The 26,317-nt window shown below is 41.8% G+C and overlaps 1 protein-coding gene across 5 annotated transcripts; it reads left to right on the top strand.

Annotated features, from left to right (window-relative positions):
- The first annotated feature begins 308 nt into the window (after window positions 1–308).
- KLHL15 (kelch like family member 15) lies at window positions 309–26,193 on the top strand. 5 transcript variants are annotated; one of them, XM_088668712.1, is made up of 5 exons: window positions 3,213–3,482; window positions 3,751–3,810; window positions 4,290–4,419; window positions 11,321–12,032; window positions 24,388–26,193. In XM_088668712.1, the coding sequence occupies exons 4-5, from the start codon at window positions 11,328–11,330 to the stop codon at window positions 25,495–25,497; spliced, it is 1,815 nt and encodes a 604-aa protein (XP_088524838.1). In that variant the 5' UTR covers window positions 3,213–3,482; window positions 3,751–3,810; window positions 4,290–4,419; window positions 11,321–11,327; the 3' UTR covers window positions 25,498–26,193. The 5 variants fall into 5 exon arrangements, with proteins under 5 accessions (XP_034971576.2, XP_034971573.2, XP_034971574.2 ...); XM_035115682.3 differs by lacking the exon at window positions 3,751–3,810 and having other exon boundaries at window positions 2,855–3,482; XM_088668713.1 differs by lacking the exon at window positions 4,290–4,419 and having other exon boundaries at window positions 3,372–3,482.
- Window positions 26,194–26,317: the final 124 nt, after the last annotated feature.

Genomic DNA, 26,317 nt, shown 5'->3' with positions numbered 1-26,317 from the left:
GGCGTGACTGCTATAGAGCGTCGCGGCTCCGCGTTCTCAAGCCCAGTGGGCGGGGCCGGAATGTGGAGAAGGGCGCGGGGCGGGGGGGGGGTGTTGCGAGTTGTGACTGAATAAGAAGAAAGGGACTGGAATGGCTGGTTCAGCGCGGTTCCGTTTTAAGAGCCGCCTTTGAAGGATCTTACGTAGGTTTTCTGAGAACGTTCAACATTCTGTTGCAGTGCAGCTGAATGCAAGCAAGAGGAAATCCTACTCTTTTTTTACTTTTACTTTTTATCGATTGTAATTTTGAAAAAAATTATACAGAACATGCAACATATTTAAAAAATACAGTAGGAAATAAAATATCAGAAGTTATTTATATGCTGTATATGCTTGCATTTATAAACAAAAAAACCTTCATCCCTCTTCCATATGTTTAGGAGCAGGTGGGGCACATGGACCAAGGTAAGGAAATTACTTTAAAAAAAAATGAACATAAAGTCTTTAACCAAGCTCTCACTTTCTTTACAGGGAAGACAATATGGACTCTGGTCCACCAGAAAAAGTGCCACCGTTCTAGTATAAAGACAGAGTTTACATGGCCTAATAATAATAATAATAATAATAATAGGTTTGGGTATAGCTAATTATACTGGAAATGAGTGTTCAACCCCACCAAAGCAGCGTAAGCTTCCATTTTTCCTATGTGAAACATGATAACCAAGGTTTCAGATTTAAATCCAGAATATAATGTTTCTCTAGAAAAGATGGACAGGCGCTCCCATGGGCAAGAGAGCCAATAAGAAGCGCTATTTTAGCTCTTGGCCTTTTTAACCTGCCTCTCCTGGCAAATAATCCGCTCTCCTTTTACTTTGTGAGGCAGGTCATTTCTGGTAGGATAGGATCCCAGCAAGCCTCATTGTCCATCTTACTTGCTCACACTGGTGCCATACAAGTATAGCAGCAGCGTACACCCCACTTGTTTAATCAATTTAGCTATTAATTGGAGTACATTTTATGTATACATGTGAGTATGAAATTCTTTTAAAGATATGAGCCACTTCTTCCCCATCCCAGCTTTTCTTCTTAGGGAAGGATATGCATTTAGCAATAGGAACAATTGTTCTGGAATATTTAGCAACAGTGATTCTATCGAGTGGGACCAACAACAGTCCACTTCTTCAGATGCATCTTCTGAGTATAAAAAGGTAAAGGGACCCCTGACCGACTCTGGGGTTACGGCGCTCATCTCTCTTTACTGGCCGAGGGAGCCGGCGTAAAGCTTCCGGGTCATGTGGCCACCATGACTGAGCCATGTGGCCAGCATGACTAAGCAGCTTCTGGTGAACCAGAGCAGCGCACGGAAACGGTACTTATTTATCTACTTGCACTTTGACATGCTTTCAAACTGCTAGGCTGGCAGGAGCAGGGACCGAGCAATGGGAACTCACCCTGTCGTGGGGATTCGAACTGCCAACCTTCTGATCAGCAAGCCCTAGGCTCTGTGGTTTAGACCACAGTGCCATCCGCATCCCAATTCTGAGTATAAATGCATATAATTTGGGGGAGGGGAAAACTAAAGATGTCAACTGGAAATGAAATGTAGACAAGTTGTTGCTAGCAGAAATCCTGGCACTGATAAACCAATTAACAGGTATAATGAGCACGAATCCATTTGTTTCTGTTGAATCTACAAATGACAGCTTTGAACTTTTGATGTACAGTATTATAATGATTGGTTTCATGCTGCAGTCTCCCTTTAAGTTCCTTTAGCCCAAGATGACTACTCTTAAGTCACCGAGTCATAGGAGGCTTATATCACAGTAGGTCATCTTAATAATAATAATAATAATTTATTATTGATACCACTCTGGGTGGCTTCCAACCGAATATTAAAAACAGTACAGCATCAAACATTAAAAACTTCCCTAAACAGGGCCACCTTCAGTTGTCTTCTAAAAGTAAAATAGTTGTTTATTGCCTTGACATCTGCTGGGAGGGCGTTCCACAGGGCGGGTGCCACTACCAAGAAGGCCCTCTGTCTGGTTCCCTGTAACCTCACTTCTCGCAATGAGGGAACCGCCAGAAGGCCCTCGGTGCTGGATCTGTGTGTCCGGGCTGAATGACAGGGGTGGAGACTCTCTTTGAGGTATACAGAACCAAGGCCGTTTAGGCAAATCTGTACCACTACAATATATGCTTTCCCAAGTGGACAGTTACTCTGCCATGGTATGCAAGTGTGCTGTAGCAGCTCAGTTATTTACTGTATTTAAATATTTATATCATAATAAACATCAAAGTGGTTTATAATTTGTATATTTACACCAGAGACCATCAACTAGCTATGCTATGGAAAGATGCATTCTTAATTGCTTACAGAAGTCTGAAATGAATCGATACCGCTTCAGGATTTTCACCAAACTACAGTTCCCAGGAGTCTTTGGGAGGAAGCCATGAAAATTAAACTGCTACCGTGTTTCTCCAAAAATAAGACACGGTCTTATATTTATTTTTCCTCAAACCCCCCCCCCCCACTATGGCTTATTTTCAGGGGATGTCTTATTTTTTCCCCTCCTCATCCTCCTCCTGCCATGGGCAGCATTGCTGCTGCGCCTATCATTATGTCTTATTTTCGGGGTATGGCTTATATTCCTTGAATGCCGAAAAATCCTGCTACAGCTTATTTTATGGCTACATCTTATTTTTTTGGAGAAACGGTATATACAGAGCAATCTTAACGTGCGTCTAGTTAGAAACGTTTCGTTCCCGTGCAAGCAGGCAGAGGACTGCAGACTGATGTTTGTATTACACAACGATAAGTCAAGTTGGAAGTGCCCCTCCTGAAGCGCACAGTACAGAATATACGTGCTCAGGGAGGGAAGGGAGGCAGCTTCTTAACTAGGTCAATGCACGTTCTGCGTGCTAGGAAATGGAAACAAACGAAACCAAACGATGTCATGTACGTTTGGGCTTTTCTGCTGTTAACCGCCCTGTGATCCTCAAGACGAAGGGCCATAAAGGCATTTAATAAACGATGGTGGAAGTAGATAACGTGTGAGAACGGCGGCGGAGTCGGGTCCTGAGAAGCCCCGCGTAACGGCCCGGGGAGCGACCGTGCGGGAGGCTGCATTTCGGCCAGGCTGAACGGGGAAGCGGCGGCGGCGGCGGCCGGAGCTCCGTCGGGAGGCGGCTCCTCGAGCGGGGCGCTACGCGAGGAGGGGCCAGTGTTGCGTGTGGGGTTGGCGGCTTTTGTGAGGCAGCGGCAGCACCGGCGAATGGGGCGGTCCTGCGAGAGCCGGCCGGGGAGCGCGCCTTGGGAAGGCGAAGGAGGCGGCGGCGGCCTGAGCATCCCACTCCGCCTTGATGGAGGTTCCTCCTGTGCGTGTCCCTCTGCCTCTCCCACAGGTGGTGGTGGTGGTGGCGGCGGCGGAAGTGACGGCCGGTGCGGGGTGCTTGTCGTTGGGGGAAGATGGCGACTGTGGCTGTGCTAGGCAGTGAAGAAGGTAAACAAGTGTGAGAGGGAAGGGGAGAGGCAGGGACTCTGGGAGGGGGCGGGTGAGGCAGGGGCCGGCGAAAGCCGGTGCCTGGACGGTGCCGCCGAAAGAGGCCTTGCTCGCTAGCTCGCGCAGCCTCAGCCCCGGCAGGCGAGAAAGGGGCCCGGGCGCGATACCTCTGTCTCCGTGTAACCCCACTTCAGCCCCACTGTGAGGCTCTCCTCCTCCTCCTCTCCTCCTCCTCCTCCTCCTCCTCCTCTGTCTTTATGTCACCCAGAGACCCCCCCCCCCTCTGCAGGTTCAGCGGGAAGAGCTGTGTCTTCAGTGCTGTTGAGAGGTAGGTGAAGCTGCCAGAGGACCAGCCGTCCGCCCCCCCCCTATCTGTTCATGATGTTTGCTGCTCTTTTTCTAGACCCAGTTAGGTCAAAATCACTCCCGCTCATCTCCTCCCTGAAATATAGTATTTCCCCTTTTTCCTGGCTTGCCCTCTCCTCCACCATGTTTGGGCCAAGTGAGGGCACATCTGTTGAGGTACTTCAACATACTTCCCATCTCCAGGTTTTGAAGGACAGCTGCTTTTGGGATTAAGGCTTTTTTTTGGGGGGGGGGGGAGTAAAGGCAGTGGCTGTGATGGAACTGGAGGCTTTCATGGTAGCACCTTCCTAGTATCAGAGGTTCAAGGTTATTCCTGCTGCTAATTGAAAAGTTGTGTAATGCCTCTGGGTTTCAGTTGAGCATCTTGCCCTCTCAGGTGTCTTTGTTTCTCTAAAAGAGGGCGGTATGATGAAGCTGTCTTTCCTCTTTCTAATTCCTCAGAAAAGTCACCCATGATGAACAGGGTGGGGAAGAAGATTGATATATGCCCTGGCCTTTGTGTATGTGAGCATGCTAGTGGTGCTTCCAGGAACACAGCGCACTGAAGTCTTCTGTGCTTAAAATGCACATGGTAGGGACAACAGTGTCATACACTTCTTTTCCATTAATCTATATCCATGTTTTGATCTCTGGTTGCATGCAACCCCTCCTTTAGTACTTCACTTTGTGCTCGAGATAGTAAAGTGTTTGACAGTTTATCTTAGTAAATATTACACCATAGTGTTTTCGTTGCCACGATTCTGCAAAATTCTGATACATTCGAGGCTTGATGTGTAAAAATTTTATGGGATTTTATAGTCTCCGAAAACTATTTGCCTTCATCTTTGGTTTCAACGCTTTTTTGTAAAAGTTGGATGGTATATGAGTGAAGAAATCTTCAAACAATTCTTGAAGAAAAGAAGCTCTTTGTTTTGAGATGGTGTGTGCTTGTTGCAACAAGCACTGCCTTAGAAGAAATATTCCTTTTTGAGTGTAAGAGAAAGAACAGTGGTCTTTTTGAGGTGACACTAGCCATAAGTCATTTTTGTAACTACTCATATTAAAATAATTAGCATGAATATATGTATCGCTCAATTACTCAGGAACACCTTAGTCAATGAAAAGTTCTAAAGTTTATTAATATAATAAACCAACTAAATTATGCTGCCCTGATTTAAATGTAGCAGCAAGGTGTCTAGTGATACTGAAAGATAACCTTACAAGCCTTGTTGTATAAATATTAGGTTAATTTTTTAACTTGGTTCACAGAGTGCCTCTAAATATAGTAGTACTTTCTGAAACAGGCCTCAGCTATCGAAGGCCGTGTTGAAATTTAAGTTTGGCTCTTGCTGGGGAAAATCCAGCACTGCTTATAGTGTTGAGTCTCTAGCCACATTACAAATTTGCACAAATACTAAGATGAAAGTTGAATAAAGGAAATAGTTGAAATATGGAAGAAACTTCTAATTATGATTTTTTTTAAGTTTATGGTGCGTAGAATTAATATTTTTGTACCATAATTTGCAGAGCCCATGGGTTTTCAGTTGGCTCTATTCAGAACTGTGTTGTCTTCTGTTAGTACCAATTTAATGTAGCTTTCAGACATATCACATGTCTGTCTGATTGTTTATTTAGTGTGAGATCCTAATACCTTAATTTTAGTCCTTAATAATATATTATTAAATCAGCAATGTAAATATTATAGTATCAAAGTATTGCTCAAATGCAAGGTTTTGTAGCTGATCAAAATAGAATATAGGACCAATCCAGATCTGTCTTGTTTGGCAGTGACATTTTTTAAAATGTCACTGCCGATTTCCTATGGAAATCGCAAAATGTAGAAATGAGAAATAAAATGAGCAACCCAAACATCACCCTTAACTATAATCTGCTGCTTTTTATTATGCATATATTTTGTTTTGTAAATTGGTTAAAGCTATAATTTCATTAGTGGCATTTACACAGAGATATGTGCAGGGCAATTATTTTTTCTGAAACAACAATTTACTGAACATTCTGCCTTACATCTGATTTTAGGCAAGAAATGAAGAATAATGTAGTGTAGTTTGCATACCATGGCAGCTTTGATTCCAACCCCATGGTAATGGAGGTTGAAATCTTTGTTTATTTACCAATGATTGTTTTCATACATGAACAGTCTGGTAGATGGTATGATCTTGCAAGCCATCTGCCATCAGTAGAATATGTTCATTATATATTCTGTGAAATATCTCTTTTCATTCACTGTATGTGCACTCACTGTTGTGGTTGTACATCACAGTACTGTATAATGTACCATTCAGTTACCTTAAAGAGTGGCAATGCTTTGGCCTTTCTTCATGTCTCAGACTGACAGCTTAATTAAACATTTTTGATCAGAATCATTGAGCACCTATCAGAGGGGGTGGAATCTTTTTTTATAGCATTATCCTTGACTTCTCTTTTTGGTTCTGTGGAGCAATGGTAAAGTAAAGGTAAAGGTACCCCTGACCATTAGGTCCAGTCGCGGTCGACTCTGGAGTTGCGCACTCATCTCACTCTATAGGCTGAGGGAGCTGGCGTTTGTCCGCACACAGCTTCCAGGTCATGTGGCCAGCATGACTAAGCTGCTTTTGGCGAACCAGAGCAGCACTCTGAAACGCCGTTTACCTTCCCGCCAGAGCGGTACCTATTTTTCTACTTTCACTTGATGTGCTTTCGAACTACTAGGTGGGCAGGAGCTGGGACCGAACTAAGGGAGCTCAACCCGTCACAGGGATTCAAACTTGTGTCAAATTAACTGTTGCCCCTCAGGATATGCTTGTTTGTTCCAGATTGTCTCCGGAAGAAAGTTAAAACAATTTTCAGAGCATTCCTAACCATGTCTACTCAGAAGCAGTGTTAGAAACTGAGATATGAAAGCTAGGAGCTAAATGGCACCTTAAACCTAGGTTATGGGTGCAACAATGGAATAACAAGAATACAAAGCTGAAAATGAATGCACTTAAATATTATGTTCATTTTTCACATGGTTTAGTCCTTCCCCTGCTCACCCCTCTAATATTCTTAAGAGGGTCTCTTCTCCAGTCTTCAGAGAGTAGCTGGAAGTGGGGAGGCAGAAAAAGGTCCTCCTTTCCCTCCACTCTGCAGTTTTAATCTGAAATCTTTGGTGCAGTACTGCACGCAGAGCTTAGAAACTACTGCCGCTAATGAAATTCCCTGTTGCAAAATGTGCCTAGAACAATGGGAGTTTCGACCACTGCTCAGAAGTAAGTCCTGTTGAATTCAATGAGTCTTACTCTTAAGCAAATGGCATTAGGATTACTATCTTAATCCTATTTTCATTAACTTTTAAGAAGCTGTAACTCTTGGTTAGCAGTTGTATTGAGGAGTAACCATGAGTCTCACGTCTATCTTTCTTCACACACATTCCTCCAGGTTATTTTTGTGATTTGCATCCTACATGACATCAGTTCAACCTATTGTGGCCTGGTTTATTCTATGTAATAAGCATTCATACCAAAGGGAATAATCAGAAATCACTGTGATCAATGTTACGTTTCTGCAGAAAATGAGACACATTTAACTATGAAGAAGTCTTTCGGTAGTCTTCTTTCGACTAGTCATCCTTCGTCTGAACTTCACTCTTCATAATAGCTCTCTGTTCCTTGTGTTTGGAAGCAGCATCCTTTTCTAATTTGCCAAAGAGCAGAAAACAGTTATTCTAGATTTTATCAGTGACATTCTGTGACTGGCCAAGAGTCTTGGTTACCTCTTTATTTACTAAAACATTTATCCAATCCATCCCAGTAGCCACCTAGAACACCATAAGCTACTAATTTTCTGAGAAATTACGTACGGTATATAAACTCACAATGTTGTGTTTTTCTCTGTATTGGAGGTGGGGAATCTGTAGCCCTCCAGGAGTTGCTGGTCTCCAACTCCCAAAATTCCAGGCTGTGTGCCATGTTGGCTGATGCTGATAGGAGTTGTAGTACAAAACATTCAGAGGGTCACAGTTTCCCTACTCTTAACTGAATGTAGCTAGCGTTGACTTCTAAGTTGTCTGCAAAAGCAAATGAGTCCATAGAAATAGCAGGTGTCTATGCAGATTCAGATGCTTAGTTGTCACTTTCACAAAATTCATTGTATGCAAAATCAATGATACAGAAAGAGCAGTGGTAGAAGACTCAGTTTGGGTAAAAGGCAAACATGCTGATTCTGTGAAGTGTGAAATGTCAACCACATTTTTGTCAATTTTCCTGATGTTCATTCTTAAGCGGTAGTGCTTCTAGAATAGTGAGCCAATTCAGATTCCTTTTTCATAATATTTGAAGGGTTTACATCAGTTGATAGTTCAGGTTAAATGTTAGGGCCAAAAATATAAAAGCCTTTCTAAATAATACCAGTTGCCTAAATGGTCATTCCAGAAAATGATTGCCAAATCCAAATTACACCAAATTCAGATTGGCCCTATCCTTTGATATACGTGACTCACTCTGTACTGTATATATGACTTGCATTTCTCGTTTCTACCCCAAAATGAGCAGTTTCTCACCTTAACAGATCAGTTAATACCTGATATCTAATTTTAGTACAATTTTAGTATTATGTGGTACTGAAGCACATATTCTAGTACATAAGACGCATGTGCTGCAAATATAGAAGATTGTAAAAGGGTAAAATTGCATTGCATAATATAGAGATAGCTAACTTTTGGACCTCTGTTAGATAGCATGGCCAATGGTCAGGGGTGATAGGATTGTAGGCTAACAATATCTGACAAGCTATAGGTTCCCCACCCTTGGCATATTACAAAATAAGAGTTGAAAAATGTGGATTGGTTTTCTTATCCGATGAGAAAATTAAAGGTATAGGTGGTGTAGGATTTGAGACTGTTTGGCATAGCAACTGTTGTTGATTGCGGTAGCAATCCCATTGTACTTTTGCTGTTACTAAACATACATGGCTTATTGAGAACAGTAAAGACACAATGGCTGCATTCACACACTACAATGATTAGGCAGAGTTAACGGCTTATTATGGTTTATTAGGAGTGAACAATGTGCTTCTACACCCTGTTAATGGCTTCCACTTCACTTTTCTCCCAGGGCAAGAAACAAATTAGAAAGCTGCAGTTAAGCTTGGCCCCAGTGATAGTCACTTGGGATTGTCTTTTGTTGCTCCCTATAAAGAGCCATGATTCATAAACCAATACTAACCATGGTTTCAGGCCAGGTTGTAATTCTGTCATGTAAGGGAGCAACAAATCAGGATTCTGGGTTTGAATGTCATGGAAATTGAGTCTTGTTTCTCCTGCTCACACTAGAGGTGGTGTGAAGCAGGAATGAATGGGTAATATGCTCTTTGTTCCCTGTAAATAAACTAGCAGGTAAAGGTAAAAGGACCCCTGACCATTAGGTTCAGTCGTGACCGACTCTGGGGTTGCGCGCTCATCTCGCATTATTGGCCGAGGGAGCCGGCGTATACCGGTAGCTTCCAGGTCATGTGGCCAGCATGACAAAGCCGCTTCTGGCAAACCAGAGCAGCACATGGAAACGCCGTTTACCTTCCCGCTGTAGCGGTTCCTATTTATCTACTTGCATTTTGACGTGCTTTCGAACTACTAGGTTGGCAGGAGCTGGGACCAAGCAACGGGAGCTCACCCCGTCACAGGGATTTGAAACCGCCAACCTTCTGATCAGCAAGCCCTAGGCTCAGTGGTTTAACCACAGCACCACCTGGGTCCCTAAAATAAGCTAGCAACTCTGACTTAATTGTGATATGCAAGGGTTGCTAACAAGGAGTAAATAAAATTAAGGACAAAGATTCTAAGAACAACTGTGCTTGAAGGTGGTCATTGGGAGATGATGATGTAGTCTTACAGAAATATTAAGTGGTATTATTATTTTTCTATACTACTGTGTTTAACAATATGAAGGTAAGAACCGGTCCATGTAAGGTTTTACAACATAAGTTATAACTTTCTGAATTTGAATTCAAAGGTGCCCGCTTCTGTTTCAAAAATGTGCTTCTTTACTCCACTGCTTGCCTTTTGAATTTTTATTTAAATAAGTGCTGGCAACCTTGGAAGCACTTGGAGAACTTGCCAACATTGTTTTTAAAACACAGTGAATTTGAGCTTTCTAAATTGATTGTCTGCTAGCAGTATTTGCTCTCAGTGTTAAAAGTAGAGGAGTTCTTTCCAACATTTGACATGTTTAACTTGGTGTTGCAGAACAAATTAGCATGCTAAAGATGTCACTTTTTTCTGATGGGGCCCATAACATATTTTCCATGGCAAAATATACCATGTCTGTGTACAGGCTGTGCCATGGAGATTGCCTGGTTGACATATGTTAAAATCCTGCTGAAGTCCACATTGCAAAAAGCATGGTAAATTTCATTTTTTCCTGCAGGGAGTAGGGGATCCTGGAATGGATTGTCCCTCTCACTTGCTCCACTAGGCAGGCCAATATGCAAATTAGATGTCACTTCCGTTTTTCTCCTGCCTAGTTCCATGCAGGTTGGGCAACAGATGTTTTCTGTCATGCCATTACTTTAAGAGAGGTCTTCATGAATTCATTCAAATTTAGAGCATATATACCAGCCAAATATATATTTTTTCTACAGCTTAGCTTGCTAGCCTGCTGTTCTTAGCAGATTCTTTGGCTGGGGAGTTTGGGGGAGCAAAGGTTGTCCATGGTGGCATACCTCTTCCCACCCCGATACCGGCTTGCTTACTGGAGGCAGAGCTTCCTGGACATTTATAAGAAACAAAAAGAAAATATTTAGCAATAGATTGTTGTGTCACTTAAAGAACTATTTTTTTAAAACCATATTTTCAATCCAAATAGTAGACAGGTGTGTTTTTTGTGTGTGTGTTCTTTGTGATGTTGCCATGAAGTGTCTGTTCCAGGTAACATTGCTGCTTGCCAGCTTGTGTTTTTAATTCACCAATTGAATTGGGGAGAGATACAGTCTGAGTATATCACAGCACTTGAACAATACGGTTGCTACACCAAAATGATCTCCACCATGGCAAATTGCCTATGCCATGGCATAGTATTGTGAAGCTGCAGCAGTCTCAGCTGAGCCTCTGAATGACACTTTTGAAGAGTATAGTTCCATCTGCTTTAGGATCCTTTCATTTGTAAGAGCAAGAATTATCCTACCTTGGCACTTGCAAATAGCAAGACTGATTTTGTCTTCCAAGTTCAAACCTAACACTCTGCCCACTATGCTAGATCTCAGCCAATATAGGTAATGCAAGAGTTTGGAGATAAAAGAGCTTGAACGTTTACAGTTTTGAAATTTTGCTGTAAGTAATTTTCATGAACAGCTTCTCCCTTCTCCAAAGCAAAATTTCTTATATTGGTTATTGATTTGTTTTTTAAAAAAGGCAATTAACACTACTGTATTCACAAAGCATGATAAACACAAGTTTTATATGTTTCTACATTTTCATGAATCTTTAGAAATCATAACATTTCTTTATTTACATTTTTCCCCAGGTGATTCATGGCAGGGGACGTGGAAGGATTTAGTTCCTCCATCCATGACACCAGCGTCTCTGCTGGGTTCAGAACACTGTATGAGGAGGGATTGCTTCTTGACGTCACTCTTGTTATTGAGGACCACCAGTTTCAGGCTCATAAGGCATTGCTTGCCACCCAAAGTGATTATTTCAGGATTATGTTCACTGCTGATATGAGGGAGCGAGATCAGGAAAAAATCCACTTGAAAGGCCTAACTGCAACAGGCTTCAGCCATGTTCTCCAATTCATGTACTATGGAACCATTGATCTGAGTATGAGCACTGTTCATGAAATCCTGCAAGCTGCCATGTACGTCCAGCTTATTGAGGTGGTGAAGTTCTGCTGCTCCTTTCTATTAGCAAAAATATGCTTGGAAAACTGTGCAGAAATTATGAGACTTTTAGATGACTTTGGTGTAAACATCGAGGGCGTCAGAGAAAAGCTGGATTCCTTTTTGTTAGAAAACTTTGTGCCTCTCATGGCCAGACCTGACTTCTTGTCCTATCTGAGCTTTGAAAAGCTTATGACTTACTTGGATAATGATCGTCTGAGCAGATTCCCAGAGATAGAGCTCTACGAGGCTGTTCAGGCTTGGCTGCGGCATGATAGAAGACGCTGGAGGCATACCGACACCATCATTCAGAACATCAGGTTTTGTTTGATGACACCATCCAGTGTTTTTGAAAAGGTTGGTGCGTTTGAAAGCAATAGATAGAATTCATCATTACGTTTAGGGCAGCATGCTGTTAATAGGTAACATTTCCAGAAATAGGAGGGAAAATAAGACACTGTTTTAGAAAATGGAACATTGAAGTCGTCAATGTCTGAAACAAGTGCCATCTAGCTTTTAGAACAAAACAAAACAAAATCCCCCAAATGCAAACTAGCAGGATTTACAGCCAGGAAAAAGGTAGGTTTGCAGCTTTTTCTGATCGTTAGTGATAGAGAAAACCTCATAAACAAGTACAGCAAGGTGATTTACAAGACTACGTATATTGTAATTAGTGAAACAAAATATATTCCTGCAGCAGGGAGGGGATCCTCGGGTGGTTGTCCCTCCCACTTGTTCCACAAGCAGGAATATGCAAATTAGACAAATTTTATCTCATGGTAGGAGGGTAATGCCTCCTGTTTCATTCCTGCCTTGCTGCAGTGCAGGTTGAGTAATAGTTATATGCTGTCGTCCTTAGCTTTGTGAGGAGAGGGTTGACTTTGTTGGCCAATTCCCGGGGGGGGGGGGGAAGAAAGAGAGACACAATTACAGAGAATTCAATGACAAGAATGTCTTGAGTCATCTGTGAGGGCTCACAGCCCCCTTTTTTTGACTGATTCCTCAGAAGAAGAGGCCAGAGGATATCCATGGCGGTGGGCTGTCTCCCTCAGTGTATGCTTAAGTTTGCTAAGAGTTTCATCCCAGGAAGCCAGCAGAGGCTGTGGAGGAGGGGATGGCTGACCTGACGGAAAGGCAGTTAAGATGGACGCTGGCCTTGCCCCTGCCTTCCAGTTGGCCCACTGAGAGAGCTGAGGTTTTGGAGGATCTGCAGACACTGAACTTTGTGTCATCCCCTCATCTAGTGATCAACAGCACAGCTCTCAACTCCCAAGTTTTGTCGGTGGATCTGACATATTGGTACAGGGCCCGGGGTTGGTGTGGGCCCAGTCCCTCAGATGGCCTTTTTGCGCCTGCTCTTTTCCCCTCAACCATGGCCTGGAGCCCAGCCCTAAGTCTTACCTCAGGTTTGGGCAGGAGAGAGGGCCTCACAGGGCACAATGCTCTCTTTAGTGGTGTGTTGGGACTTCAAGATTCCTCAGTGATGACTCCTGCATAGGTTCTTTCCTGTTGTTTTGGGGGCGGGGAGCTATTCCTCACCTTCCTCCTCTCCTGGCTGTAGTGATGCAGCAGCTGTTTCCAAATCCAGGTGGTGATCTAACCTTTGCAGGTTTAGGGCCACCTCTGGGCAGCTGGAAGAGGAAATCTCGGTGCCACTAAAACGCTGGTCCAGAAGAGAGGGAGCTGAGGCAGCTCAGAGGTCTGAAGGCAAGTCTGTTCCTCTGCCTCAGCCTCCTATCAGCAGCCACAGAGTGGTAGTGCCAGGCAACAAGCTTTTGGACTTGTGATCGGCTGTGGGTGAATTGGAGGAGGATGAAGCCGCTGTGTCCGCCATGGCTTCCAATAAGCAGGAGGGGGAATTATCAGCCAGTGAGGAGGAAGCAGTGCTTTCTGCACCTTTGTCTTGCTTGTTTTCTACCAAGGATTTTGCCCTCTTAAAAAGGCAAGTCATATCGTAGAGATCCCTGCTCCTAAGAACATGGGGTGGGAGAAGGGAGCCTCTGAAGTGAGACCTACCCAGCCCTCCAATCTCATTTGATACCTTTTCCATCTGTTTTCAAGAAGGCTCTGTCAGCTGAATGGGCCTGAAAGGCTTTATACCTTTCAGTCTGATAGTATGGCTAAACTAATTCCTCCTCCTGGATGCCTGTTTAGTTTTCATGGCACAGAATCATATAATTGTAGAGTTAAAAGAGACTGGAGGATTGTGCAATCCAACCATCTGCAGTGCAGCAATTCTACCCACAGCCATCCCTGGTTGGACTTGAACCACCAACCTTCTGGTTGACAGCCAGACACACTAAACCATTGCACCGCAGGAGGGCAGCAAGGACAATGGCAGCCAAGGACACAGATAAATTAGCTAGGAACTCAGATGATAAGAGAGGCATGCCCATGAAACTACTACATTGGAAATTAGGGTGGCCACAGCCTCACCCTTGATGGCCAGGGCCTCCCTAAAATGAGTAAAGACTTCTGGAGGAGGTTCTTGCTAGTAGTAACTCCCACCTTCTCTAGGGCATTTGAAAGCTGGAGAAGACAGTTGCCTCTATGACTGATGATGGCCTAGTTGCCATGTAGTATGCTGCAAGGACCATGGCAGTCAATGTAGCTATTAGGAAATACCTATGGTTTAAGATGTGGAACACAGATTCCAAGTGTAAGGTTAATCTAGCTACAGGCCCTTTTCTAGGGGGCAGGCTGTTTGGTGACCTGTTGGAGCCCTACTTGGTGGAAACTAAGAATAAGAAAAAAGCTGCTAGGAGTCAGTTTGGGTGTAGCTCCTTTCAGTCCTCCAAGGGTGCCTGTGGTTCTAAAGACAACAGATGCCAGTGGTACCAGTGGGGTGGACAGAGATTCTATCCCAGGCAACAGTAGAACCAGTTCTCCAATTCCAGAGGCTCTGGACAGAGTCAGCAGGGAGGAAAGAAGTCAACTCAGTCCGGACTCCCTAAGTCAGCTTCAGGAACCTCCAGTTGAGGGTCGTCTGCAGTAGTTCTTCCTTTGTTGAAGAGATATGACAACAGATCAAAGGGTTCTGCAAACAGTGAGGGAGGGTATACTCTAGACTTTGCCTTCTTACCTTACAGCCACTTTGTGATTTCTCCCAGGTCCAAAAAGGAAAATTGCACCATCTGGTCTTAGCAGCCATTCAGCACCTGATATCCATCAATGTAATAGAGCTTCTGTTGCCAAGGGAGCATTGCTACGGCTGCTACCCCATATTTATTGTTCATATTCCCAAAGAAGAAGGGAGATTTCGGGGTCATACTGGGTTTGAAGAGGGTGAACAGGCATACCCGGAAATGCAGGTTCAGAATGGAGACCCTTCATACCATCATGGAGCATCTTATCAGCTGGCGACTTCCTTGATAGCGTTTCTATATCACACCTATACCAGTGTGGTCCAGCAAAACTCAAGAGTCTTCTACCTTTCCCATTGTCAGCCTTTCCAGAGTTGACGGTGAAGAAAGCTACTTTCCCACCCAGTTCAGTGTAAAATATTTTACTGCCTCAAGACACAAAACAATTCAAACACATTATACACATAGTTAAGAGATGCTGGTACATCCTAAACTATTCTACTAAGTACAGTAACCTGGTCTTAGAGGTTAAACTGAAGAGATCCAAATATACAGAGAGGTCCAAGTTTTGGGAGAGTTCCACCACCCCACAGCACATTGGTGCTGAATGCAGCCTTGGTTTTATACCTGCTAATGCACGTATACACACTATTTGAGTCATGCCAGAGGCCTGTACCCTTGAGCTGTTTCAAGAGGCCCACCATAGTTGATGTCCTAACCCTTAACAGAAATCAGATGCAGAGGAAGGGCAACTCAAATCACAGTCCAAGCAGTTAGTGCAATTTCTCATATATTCCCAAACTACACCAACACCCCTTCTATTGGGCTGTTGCCTTGAAATATTTCAATCAGTGATACCTAACTGAAAAGTTGCAGACTTGTTCTTTTCTGCAGATACAGGCTTTGTAAATATATCTGCCAGCATAGACTCTGAAAGACAGTATTGGAACTTAACTAGACCTTGCTGAATATGATCTTTCACATGATATGGGATATCGGTGTGCTTTGTTCTGGGTTACACCGCTCAGCCTCATTAGTAGAGGGCCTACTATTTGCTTGTTCTTCCTCTTGCTTCGAATATAGCCAAAGAAACCCTTTTTATTATTTTTATCCTCTCTTGCAAGCCTGAGCTCATTCTGAGCTTTGGCCCACCTGGCCTTCTCCCTTAAACTGTTGGCTACTTGTGTGTGTTCTTCCTTCATGATTTTCTTTCATTTCTTATACATGCCCTCAGCCCATTTGTAAACTCCTTTTTGTAGCCACACTGTTTTATTTAGATGCCTCCCATTTTTCTTGTTGGAATTCTGCATCCCCCCCCCAAAAAAATTCACCTTTAAGGAACTCCCATCCATCTTTGACTCCCTTCTCTTTGAGTATGTCTGACGTTGGGATGTCACCTACTACCGTAATTCCTTCAGCTTTTTGAAATTGGCCTTCTTTCTTCTGGAAAGTGCTTTTCCCAGTAGCTATTACATCAGCACATTGAGTGTCACAACTGGGGGCACTCTCAGCATGTAAGGAACTGCGCTTGTTTCACAAAGATTCAGTGATGCAGAAGTTGGTCCCCACGTTTTAACTCAAGTTTTCATAGGAGCCAGGATGTCATCTTACCTTCTTTCTGTCCCCATCCTAGATCGGACAATGAGAGGGAATGGTACTCTGGACTTAACAATGAGCACTGCATGTCTTTCTAAAGAGAACAAATCCTACCTTTCTGACTCCCTGTTCATCTTCCAGCCACAGACCATGGGAAAGAAGGTTTCAACTGCTACACTTTCCAGATGGCTGACAGGATGCATTTCCAAGTGCTATGTGGTTTCTAATTTGGCCTTGATGGCTGGGGTCACTACTCACTTCACTAGGAGTGCCTCTGCTTCAGCTGTCTTCAGCACTTTGGATATTTGTAGGGCAGCCACCTACTCTTCTCTGTCTATCTTTGTGAGACATTACAGGATCAATATCTATGCATCTGCCAAAGCTTCTTTCAGTAGGTGTGTATTACAACAGGTGGTTTCCTAGTTAGGGGTAGGGTCCACAGCTGGCTCCACCTGACAGTAGCTTTGGTGCATCCCATCCAAGGATTCCCTACTCCTGGCAGGAAATTGTGATATTGGACCTCCAATGAAGGACCATTTTCTGCAGGGGATGGAGGTGATCCTACCTACTAGTAGGCTAGTTTCGGCTATTCATTGCAGCTTGGACAAATTCGTTTATATGCTGGGTTTTTTTTAGTATTCTCAGTTCAGTTCAGTTCAGTTTTGTATTGGGTTTTTTTAATTGGATGTCCCTCTTCTTCAAGAGTTGGAGTTCTTGCCTTTTGCCTTTGTATCCATGGCATGCAGTGCTTTTGTCTGAGATTAACATACTTTCTACTGAGCTGAATTACCTTGTCAACTGGAGGTGTTGCCCTCTCACCGTGAGGTAAGATAATGTCTAATTTGTATATTCCTGCCTGTGGAGCAAGCGGGAGGGAAAACCACCTGAGGATTCCCTCAATACCCTGCAGAAAATGGACTTTTTGCGGGAGGTCCAATGTCACAATTACACACAATGACTTTTATAAAGTGGAAAATCAGAAATGCAAAAGTGTATTAGAAATATAGGTGCTACTGTACTTGATTTTATGTTTTTAATTCTACCCTTGATTTTATATTGTTAACTCTACCCTTTTCTTTCTTGATTCCTATGGAATCAATGGAGGATCTAGGTTGATGTGCTCCAGAAGCAGAAATGAGCTGTGTTATGGCTCTTTATTTTTTTTAAGCTGTTCCTGTCATTTGCGGCTGAAGTTTAAGGTAAATGGAAAAGAGTCTATTCTTGCTGGAGCCTTTAGTACCAGTTCTCTTTCGGTTCCATCTCCTCTTTGTTGGAAGAGACAACTCTGATTATTATGGGGCTTAAAGCACTCCTGTATTTATTCTTATTGTTTATATTATTATCGTTCTAAAAATATACATTTCAAGTGTCAAAAGCTAGGGTACAGAGGCACCTCTTCAGCGTTCACATAAAGCTGTATAATAATGATGCCAGATGCACCTCTGTGGGAAGAGATTTCCACCGCTTAGGGGTTGCCGCAGAGAATGCCCTCTCCTGGGCTACCTTGTCTCCGAGCTTCTGAGGGCAGTGGAACAATCAATGAGGCCTCCCCTGCCAACACCTAAGAGTGTCTGTAGATTAGGAAGTGTTTTTTCAGGTGTTTGGGGCCTGAGTTGTTCTATCACAGGAAGCTGAATTCTCAGTCTGTTTGGAAAGTTACTGTATAATACTGTTCCTCTTTTAGGTTTGGTCTTCAATGACAGAGAAGTGGGAGATGGTAAATGTCTGTTTATAAAAGACTATCCAAACAGTGGCAACTTTCCCCTTGGTATAGATATATTTCAAGAGTTGGGCAAACTTTGATTCTGGGAAGCCCATCAGTATGGGGCAGGAGAAATGGGAAAACAGAAGGGGAAAAGGTTAGGTAGAATACCACCTCGACTTTGCAGCTGTACATGGGTGGAATCCTGGCTGGAAGGAGGGGGAAGATCTCTTGGTGCCTAGTACTAAACAAGGATCAGCCAAATTATGAAGTAGATGGTTTTTTCCCTTCTTTATATTAAGAAAGCAAATACATTTTCAATAGCATTTTCCTCTGATGGCTGTACACAGCCTGTGTTATCTAGTACACAGAGTTCTGTTTAAACAGAAGTTCTAAAGTGTCAGTACCTTTGTGTAATCAGACATAATTCTGCACTTGTTATCACCTGCCACAAGTACAAAACTATCATTAGGAAGATAGGGTTATATAAGATTCTGTAACAGTGACCCATCAAGTAAAGCTGTCATAACAGTTTGACATTTTTCTTTGTATTAGGACTAAAATAGTTGTTCAAAAGAATATGCAAAATGTTTAAATCCATGTACATTTCGATACTGATGTGCATTAGAAGAAACCTAACGATATGATTGATTTTAAAATTAGGTTTTTAAGTCAGGTGTCCAAATGCCAGCCTTATACATTTGTATTTTCATGCTAAGCTGCGTTAAATAATTTCTTAGGTTTAGACTTAAGTTCTGTGAGCCAATAGAGTGAAATAGAAGCCTTTAAAGGACCAAACTAAACAACCAAGAACAACACGTATATTTTCTAACATTTATCCCTAATGCCACACTTTTGAAATTTATTAAATAAATGTGTTGTATTCTGATTGTTGTGTACTGTAGTCATTACTTACAAACATTTGATGTATCTTTTAGACCTTCTTTTGCTTTTCATACATTATTCTCTTTGTGGACTTGCTCACTTTTTATGTTTGATCAGTATGTGTGTGTTTCTCATCCATATTTTCTGTTTCCATTTATATAGGTAATTCACAACTTACATGCACTTAATTTGTGCACATTCAGATTTACACTCTTGACAAAAAAGTTTAAAAATTCAGAAGGGGGTTTCTGGGGAAAATTACTTTGGCAATCCCACTCCGCCATTGAATCCAGTGTGTTTTGACTATACACAATTTTGGCTTTACGCATAACCCCTGTGTAAGTTGAGAGTCACCTGTATTTATTAGTCTAGCCTGTATCCAAAATATAATTGTCTTGGTGTCAGTTCATAGCATATTATCTTAATGAGATGCTTCCAGGTCTACATGTACATAACCCCTTGTGTCCCTGCCCTAGTACTGAAAAGAAGAGAGGGACCTTCTTCCCCCAGTGGCCAAGCTTTTTGTACTTTTTTATTTCACTGCTGTTCCTCAGCTAGTGATTTATTGCCGTCACACACAGTCCCTGCTTCTAGCACTTTGGGGTATAGTCTCCAGTCCTTTCTCAAAATCCAGTTTGCCCTGGCAGTATCTATTTTCTCCTGAGAACTCTCAAGGAAATGCAAACACTACATGAGTGAGGATTATTTGAAGGTGGGATGAAGAGAGAAAGGGCTAGATGTGAAAGCCAGAAGTTGATAGAAATTGGGACCCAGTATAGCAGTGGTGATTTTCTAAATAAGCAATATCAAATAAGTCTAAGCAAAATCTCGAACCTGGATTGCTTTCTCCTGTTTCCTGTTACAGGCAAAGAAGGCATTAGATGAATAATGTATGATTTAATCATTGGTATATTTTTCGTTTAGAGTTCAGCTTCTTGAATAAGTAACCTGCTCAAGGAAGAGCAGTATATGTATGGAAGTTACTTCATAGTTGGGTGTTCCCTGGAATGAAAAGACTGCATCCACAATGCAAAACTGTGTACTGTAATTATCCAGTCTATCTGTGTAGTTATCTGCATATATCACCTAACAGTTAGTCCCTGACAGTTGGTATAACTGGGTTTCATAGCAAGTGAGAGGACTTGCTTGAAGTGGGTGTAACTGAATTCCAAACAACAGGTGTTTCATAACAAGGCCCAATCGGTTGAAACATTCTTAGGACCATAATGCATTGTGGATTCATGGACTTCTTCCTTCCTCTTTTGCCAGGGGCTCCGACTTACCCCCTACATGGGGGGAGGGCACCATGTGATGCATCATGTAACACGTCCATGATGCAGCACTGGGCGGGGAAGAGGCAGAGTGTGGCGCTGGGCTCCAAGCTTGCACCCAGCAGGGGCAGGACGTGTGGAGGGCGATCTTCACTCTTGCTCGTCCCAGCCCTGTCCCGGCTCCCGAGTGTGGGCTGGGGTGCACAAAGGGCATCTCGCAGCAGCAGGGGGTATCAGCCGCCTCAATATTGGGGCTGGGTCCCCTGATTCAAAACATTGAGAGGGCTGGAGCCCCCAGTGCCCCCTATCCCTGGCGCCGGTGCCTCTTGCATGGGTAGTCCTCCTTTTCAGTTTCAGAATGAGCTATGGTAGCAGCAAACATGGCACCAAGCCACTGTTTGCAAACCTGCTTCTAACCGGTGTATCAGATTGAGTTTTTGTTTAAACTATAGTAAGGAAAACTTAGGTCTGCTTGTAGTACTGAATTTAGTTAGTCCCCAAACAGAAAGAACAGGAGGAATGCCAACGGGAGAGAAAACGAGCCCAGAAGCACTACAAGTCTCAATTAAGTTTAAATTGGGTTGTGTTACTTTTGTTCCAAGCCTGTGCCAGTTATTTACTCAGAAGATGTGTATGCACAGATATTCAGCTTGGCCTGTTCTTGTGTTTTAAGAACTGTGAATCAGAATAGCTGTCAGTCATAGAAGTCAGCCAATTAGTGAAACAACAAATGCAGGGATAGGAGATAGATTGAAAGTTTTGGAATGGTATTTATTGACAAGGAAGGGGTGATATTCAGTTAAGTTTTAATGCAATTAATGGACTTAATAATGTTTATTAATGTTAATGGGCCAACACTGAGTAAAACGTAGCTGAATACCAAGCTACTGTCCTTAATGTAATAAAAGGGGAGGGTGAGGAAGGAATCCTCTTATCCCCACCCCTCCCTTCCTAGTGGTACCTGATAGCTTTCAACAGTACATTATACGGCTACAAGCTTAATAAATCAAATTACTAAATATTGTGCTTAATAGGCAAGGACTAATTTTCAATGATCAGGACAAATTTTATTCATTTGCACTGTGAATTAAGAATGCATAATTATTTTGGAGGCTATTTTGGTCGAAGGTGTGATTCTGAAGCAAACAATGTTAAGGATAAGCTTTCCTTATAACAGTGGTTTGTTAAATTTCAAGTTGTCAGACTTTTTTTATTAAAAAAGACATTTATTTGATTGAGTTAATGCAAAATTTAATTGAATGAAATAATATGCAAAAATGGGCTGGTTCATATATAATGTTAAACTATGGTATAGTGCTGCCTGCACAAGAGTGAAACCTCTTGTTAGTGCACTCCCCTCCTCTCGTCTTCTCCCACATAGTCTGGAAAAGGACTTCACTCGTGTTTACTTACAGTTTCAAAGAATCAAAATTTGGTATGTATGGACCAGAGATTATGGTTCAAAACCAAGCAATGCTAGTTAAACAACTCACCTTCAAAATATGTAGGTTGAAGATGGCATGTTTAGAAAGCTGTTTAGAAAATTTTCTGCTTACATGTAACTAGCAGCTAAGATTCTTTGAAACCAAAAGTATATTAAGGGCATGAGTTAGACTCTTTGCTCAGGCTGCTTCTAGCTCATGCACGTAGTGGTTTGTTCAGGGTAGGGGTGGCTAACTTGTGGCCCGAAAGTATGTTTCTGGGGGTTATGCATGAACAAGCCTAGACTAGTAATAGCCTTTGCTAACAAATGGCAATTAAGATATGAGATAGAAAAGACTTTTGTCCTAAGAGAAGCCTGTCATATTGAAGACAAATTCAACCAGGTTGAAAATGAGGATTCATAGCTGCCTTTCATTTTACTGATTGCAAAGGGGGACTTCTCCAAATTTTATACTTACAGAAGTATTAGATTTTATGAGGAAGTCATTATTTTGTAGCCTGTGGGAGCAAGTTGTCTTGGAATGCAAATGTTCTTTAATGTTAGTTACAGCTTGTGGAGTGGGATGGTGTACGTTCTGCCAAATTTATGTGAATGTTGACTAATCTTATGTTACTTGGACTGCCAATCATTATTCAGTTGCAAAGTATGAAGATTTGAGGATCTATATTCAACTTTTTAGTTGCTTTATCCGAAATGTGTGCTGCTGCATGTGTTTACATGTCCTCTATTGTGGTAACTTTTCGTCTAAGCTACCGTACTACTTTGTTAGGTTTTCCATGCAACTTTGACAGACTAAAAATGGGATATATTAGTAAGTAAGCTAATAAATTCAAGAAAATGTACTTTGTCCAACCAGATGCCTCTAGGAAGTAGAACTTGCTGTTGCTCCTAGCAAACTAGTTGGCATACAGTACTCCATATATAGCCATCAAGACTTAATTAAATAATTTTTCTAATCTTTTAATGACTACTGGCATACATTGTGGCAGCGAATTTCATAAGTTAGTTATGCGTCATGTGAAGTACTACCTTTTATCTGTCCTGAGTCTCCTACCAATTTCATTCTAGTATTATGAAGGAGAAAAATTCATTCCGCAAAGTTTTTTGGAAGCAATTTCAAATGTGTGTGTACTATATTCCACTGTAAAAATCAAATGCACTCTAGAAACTTTCATAATGCAATAAATGCAACTTTCATAATGCAATAAACCTAGCTGGTCAGATTACTCTAGTTTTCTGATTTGGTTTTTCACAAGGGAGAAAAAAGTAAAGCATTTCAAATGTTTCTGTGATCATTTGTATTTGCAGTATTCAGTATAGGTTCGTAACCCTATCAATAAACCCAGTGTACATTTTTTCTTAGTCTAATGACTAACTTGTGTTCACAGCCAAACTTCTGTTCACAGGTCATTCATTGTACCACTAAAATTGAAACAAAAATACTGGTACTATCTATTTACTATGGCTTCATTTGATGTTGCAGGAAAATAAAGTACTTCTGACACTGATTTCCAAACATGTGAATATAGTATTCCATTGCATATGTATTTAAAATTGAGAGAAAGCGGGGCTAGCGCTTGGTCACAAAGGTTTAAAATGTGGTCATTGTTAGAGCATGTTTTTATCTTGATGCCTCTTTGTATATGACTGAAATGCACATAGCTCTAAATGGTTTGGTAGCTTGATTCTTTGGTTAAGATCAGTATGACTGTGGTTGTTAATGTTACAGGTAGGTAGCCGTGTTGGTCTGCCGTAGTCGAAACAAAATAATAAAAAATCCTTCCAGTAGCATCTTAGAGTCCAACTAAGTTTGTCATTGGTATGAGCTTTCGTGTGCATGCACACTTCTTCAGATATGTAACTTCCTTGAGTGTAAGATCACAGCATCCATGAGGCAGCAGTCAAAGGTCACTTAAGGATGATCTTATCTCACTTGCATGTTATTTGTTAAAATCTAAACCCCCCTTACAAGCAGCAAATAAAGTCTCTTGTGAAAGTGTTCTGTAGCTGCAAGGTGTAAATATGTAGCCTTGCTGTTAAACTTATCAAAAGTTTCCTATAGATCTTGGAAGGTAGAATCAACAGTTTTCCTCCTGCCTTAAAGCAGTCAGCTGTGAGACCAAAGCTTGTTGGGCTCAATGAACATCAGAACCAGTGGCAACCACTAGGTATACGCTTGCTGATTTGTTTGCAAGAGTGACAAAAGCCCACTGTGAAATGCATGGGCTTGCTGGTATGTCACCAGGAATTGACTGAAAGAGCTACTCAGCATTTGATGGCTTTTTAGGACTTTAGTAAGCATTAGAGCATTAGGAAGGTAGAGGAATTCCTTTAGAGGCTATCTAAACCTGAATTGGGTTCTAAGCAGTTAAAAACTGCTGTGGAAAAAGCAAGTTCTATTTAATCCTTTTTGCCAGACATCTCAAGGTAATACAGTAGTTAAAAAGTTTTCTGGGAACAATCAATCAGATGCAAAAAAGAAAAAGAAAAAAGATTTCATTAGTTATGAGTCCTGTTGAACATAGGCAGGGCAGTTAGTTAAAAAAGTGACAGACTAAGAGGTGCAGTTTGTCAGTAGGTTTAGCAGGCTCTGTTGGACTTATGGGATGTATTGCTTTGATTAGGTCACGTTTTCTCCCTCATGATTCAGTTGTGTAAAATTAGACAGCATAGATTTCTTCCTCATACTGTTTTCCTTGGTCAATACACACGTGTTTTGCTCTGTCCTTAGGTGAAAACATCGGAATTTTATCGCTATTCCCGGCAGTTGCGGCATGAGGTGGAGCAAGCTATGAATTACTTCCATAGTGTGCACCAGCAGCCTTTGATGGAAATGAAATCAAATCGCATTCGTTCTGCCAAACCCCAGACTGCAGTGTTTAGAGGAATGATAGGACACAGCATGGTAAATAGTAAAATCCTCCTTCTGCACAAACCAAGGGTCTGGTGGGAGTTGGAAGGTCCACAAGTACCATTACGACCAGACTGCCTTGCTATTGTTAATAATTTTGTATTCTTATTGGGCGGGGAAGAGTTGGGGCCAGATGGTGAGTTTCATGCTTCCTCCAAAGTGTTCAGATACGATCCAAGACAAAATTCTTGGTTACGAATGGCAGACATGTCTGTACCACGCTCAGAATTTGCTGTTGGTGTTATTGGAAGGTATATCTATGCAGTGGCCGGAAGGACAAGAGATGAGACATTTTATTCAACGGAGCGATATGATATCACAGAAGATAAGTGGGAATTTGTGGATCCCTATCCAGTCAATAAATATGGACATGAAGGAACTGTTCTTGGTAACAAACTGTACATCACAGGTGGAATCACATCCTCGTCCACATCTAAGCAGGTGTGTGTATTTGATCCCAGTAAAGAAGGGACTGTGGAGCAGCGAACAAGGAGGACTCAAGTGGTCACTAATTGTTGGGAAAACAAATGCAAAATGAATTATGCAAGATGCTTTCACAAGATGCTTTCTTATAATGGCAAGCTTTATGTTTTTGGAGGCGTCTGTGTAATCCTGAGGGCCTCTTTTGAGTCTCAAGGTTGCCCTTCCACAGAGGTTTATGACCCAGACACTGATCAGTGGACTATTTTGGCTTCTATGCCAATTGGTAGAAGTGGTCATGGTGTAGCTGTGTTGGAAAAACAGATAATGGTTCTTGGGGGCCTATGTTATAATGGCCACTACAGTGATTCAATTCTCACTTTTGATCCTGAAGATAATAAATGGAAAGAAGACGAATACCCAAGAATGCCCTGCAAGCTAGATGGCTTACAAGTTTGTAGCCTACACTTTCCTGAATATGTGCTGGAACATGTTAGACGTTGCAGCTAAAATTTAAAAAAATACAAAACTATTTATGATTTGGTGGGATGGAGGGCTGGGGGAAGGGAAAGCAGATTTAAGCCCACTGAAAACAGTGTCTTGTGTAATATGCCACTTAAATTAATAAAGAGAAAAAAAGAAGTGTACAGGGAATGCATCTACCAAGTTTATTAGGAATGCTAATACCTGTGGTTTCATACTGATTTTATTTTTTACATGCTATTACTGTGTTTTGAGAGGGGAAATTGTTCTTCCATTTCATGTCTTTTAACCCCATATACTATGTCCATTCTGTATGAGTGAAGACAACACATGCTTCAGGACGCACTAGAATACACTCTGTTTACAAGGTGGGTCAAAAGCATATATGTATTGTGCATTTTTATTTTTAAAACTGTCAGGATAAAATTCAGCAGCCTTACTAGAACAGAGCCTGACTTCCAATGTAGCAGTGAAAGGGGCCTTTCAATTTGTTCCTGTGATTACTTGTTTCAATGTTATTTTTATTTCCATTTATGACTCCTCCCAATCAGGTTTGACACTCCTCATTTTGATATCAGTGACAATTTAAAATGGTTTTCTATTTATTTTTCTATTTCTATTCAATTTATTTTAATGTACAGTAGTTCCAGTAAGTCTGCTGAAAAAATAGGTTTTTGAAAAAGAACACTGAAGATTTTCTACTAAAATAAATTCTAGGCTGCATTTGTCTGCGTTGTGGTTTGTGAATAAAATATATCTATATATATACATACATGCATACACTGTAAGATCAAAATGAAATGCATATTTTTATGTGCAGCTGGAAGAGTCTTATTTTTAACTAGTG

The sequence above is a fragment of the Zootoca vivipara genome, chromosome 4 (genome assembly GCF_965207765.1).
Source record: "Zootoca vivipara chromosome 4, rZooViv2.hap1.1, whole genome shotgun sequence".
Classification (NCBI taxonomy): domain Eukaryota; kingdom Metazoa; phylum Chordata; class Lepidosauria; order Squamata; family Lacertidae; genus Zootoca; species Zootoca vivipara.
The sequence above is the reverse complement of the archived record's forward strand: the minus strand, read 5'-3'. Positions and strand labels throughout refer to the sequence as shown.

Excerpts from the sequence above, each read along its gene's own strand:
- KLHL15 (XM_035115685.3), top strand. The coding sequence starts at position 11,328 with ATGGCAGGGGACGTGGAAGGATTTAGTTCCTCCATCCATGACACCAGC. Across the intron at positions 12,033-24,387 it reads CATCCAGTGTTTTTGAAAAG|GTGAAAACATCGGAATTTTA; the intron begins GTTGGTGCGTTT and ends CTCTGTCCTTAG.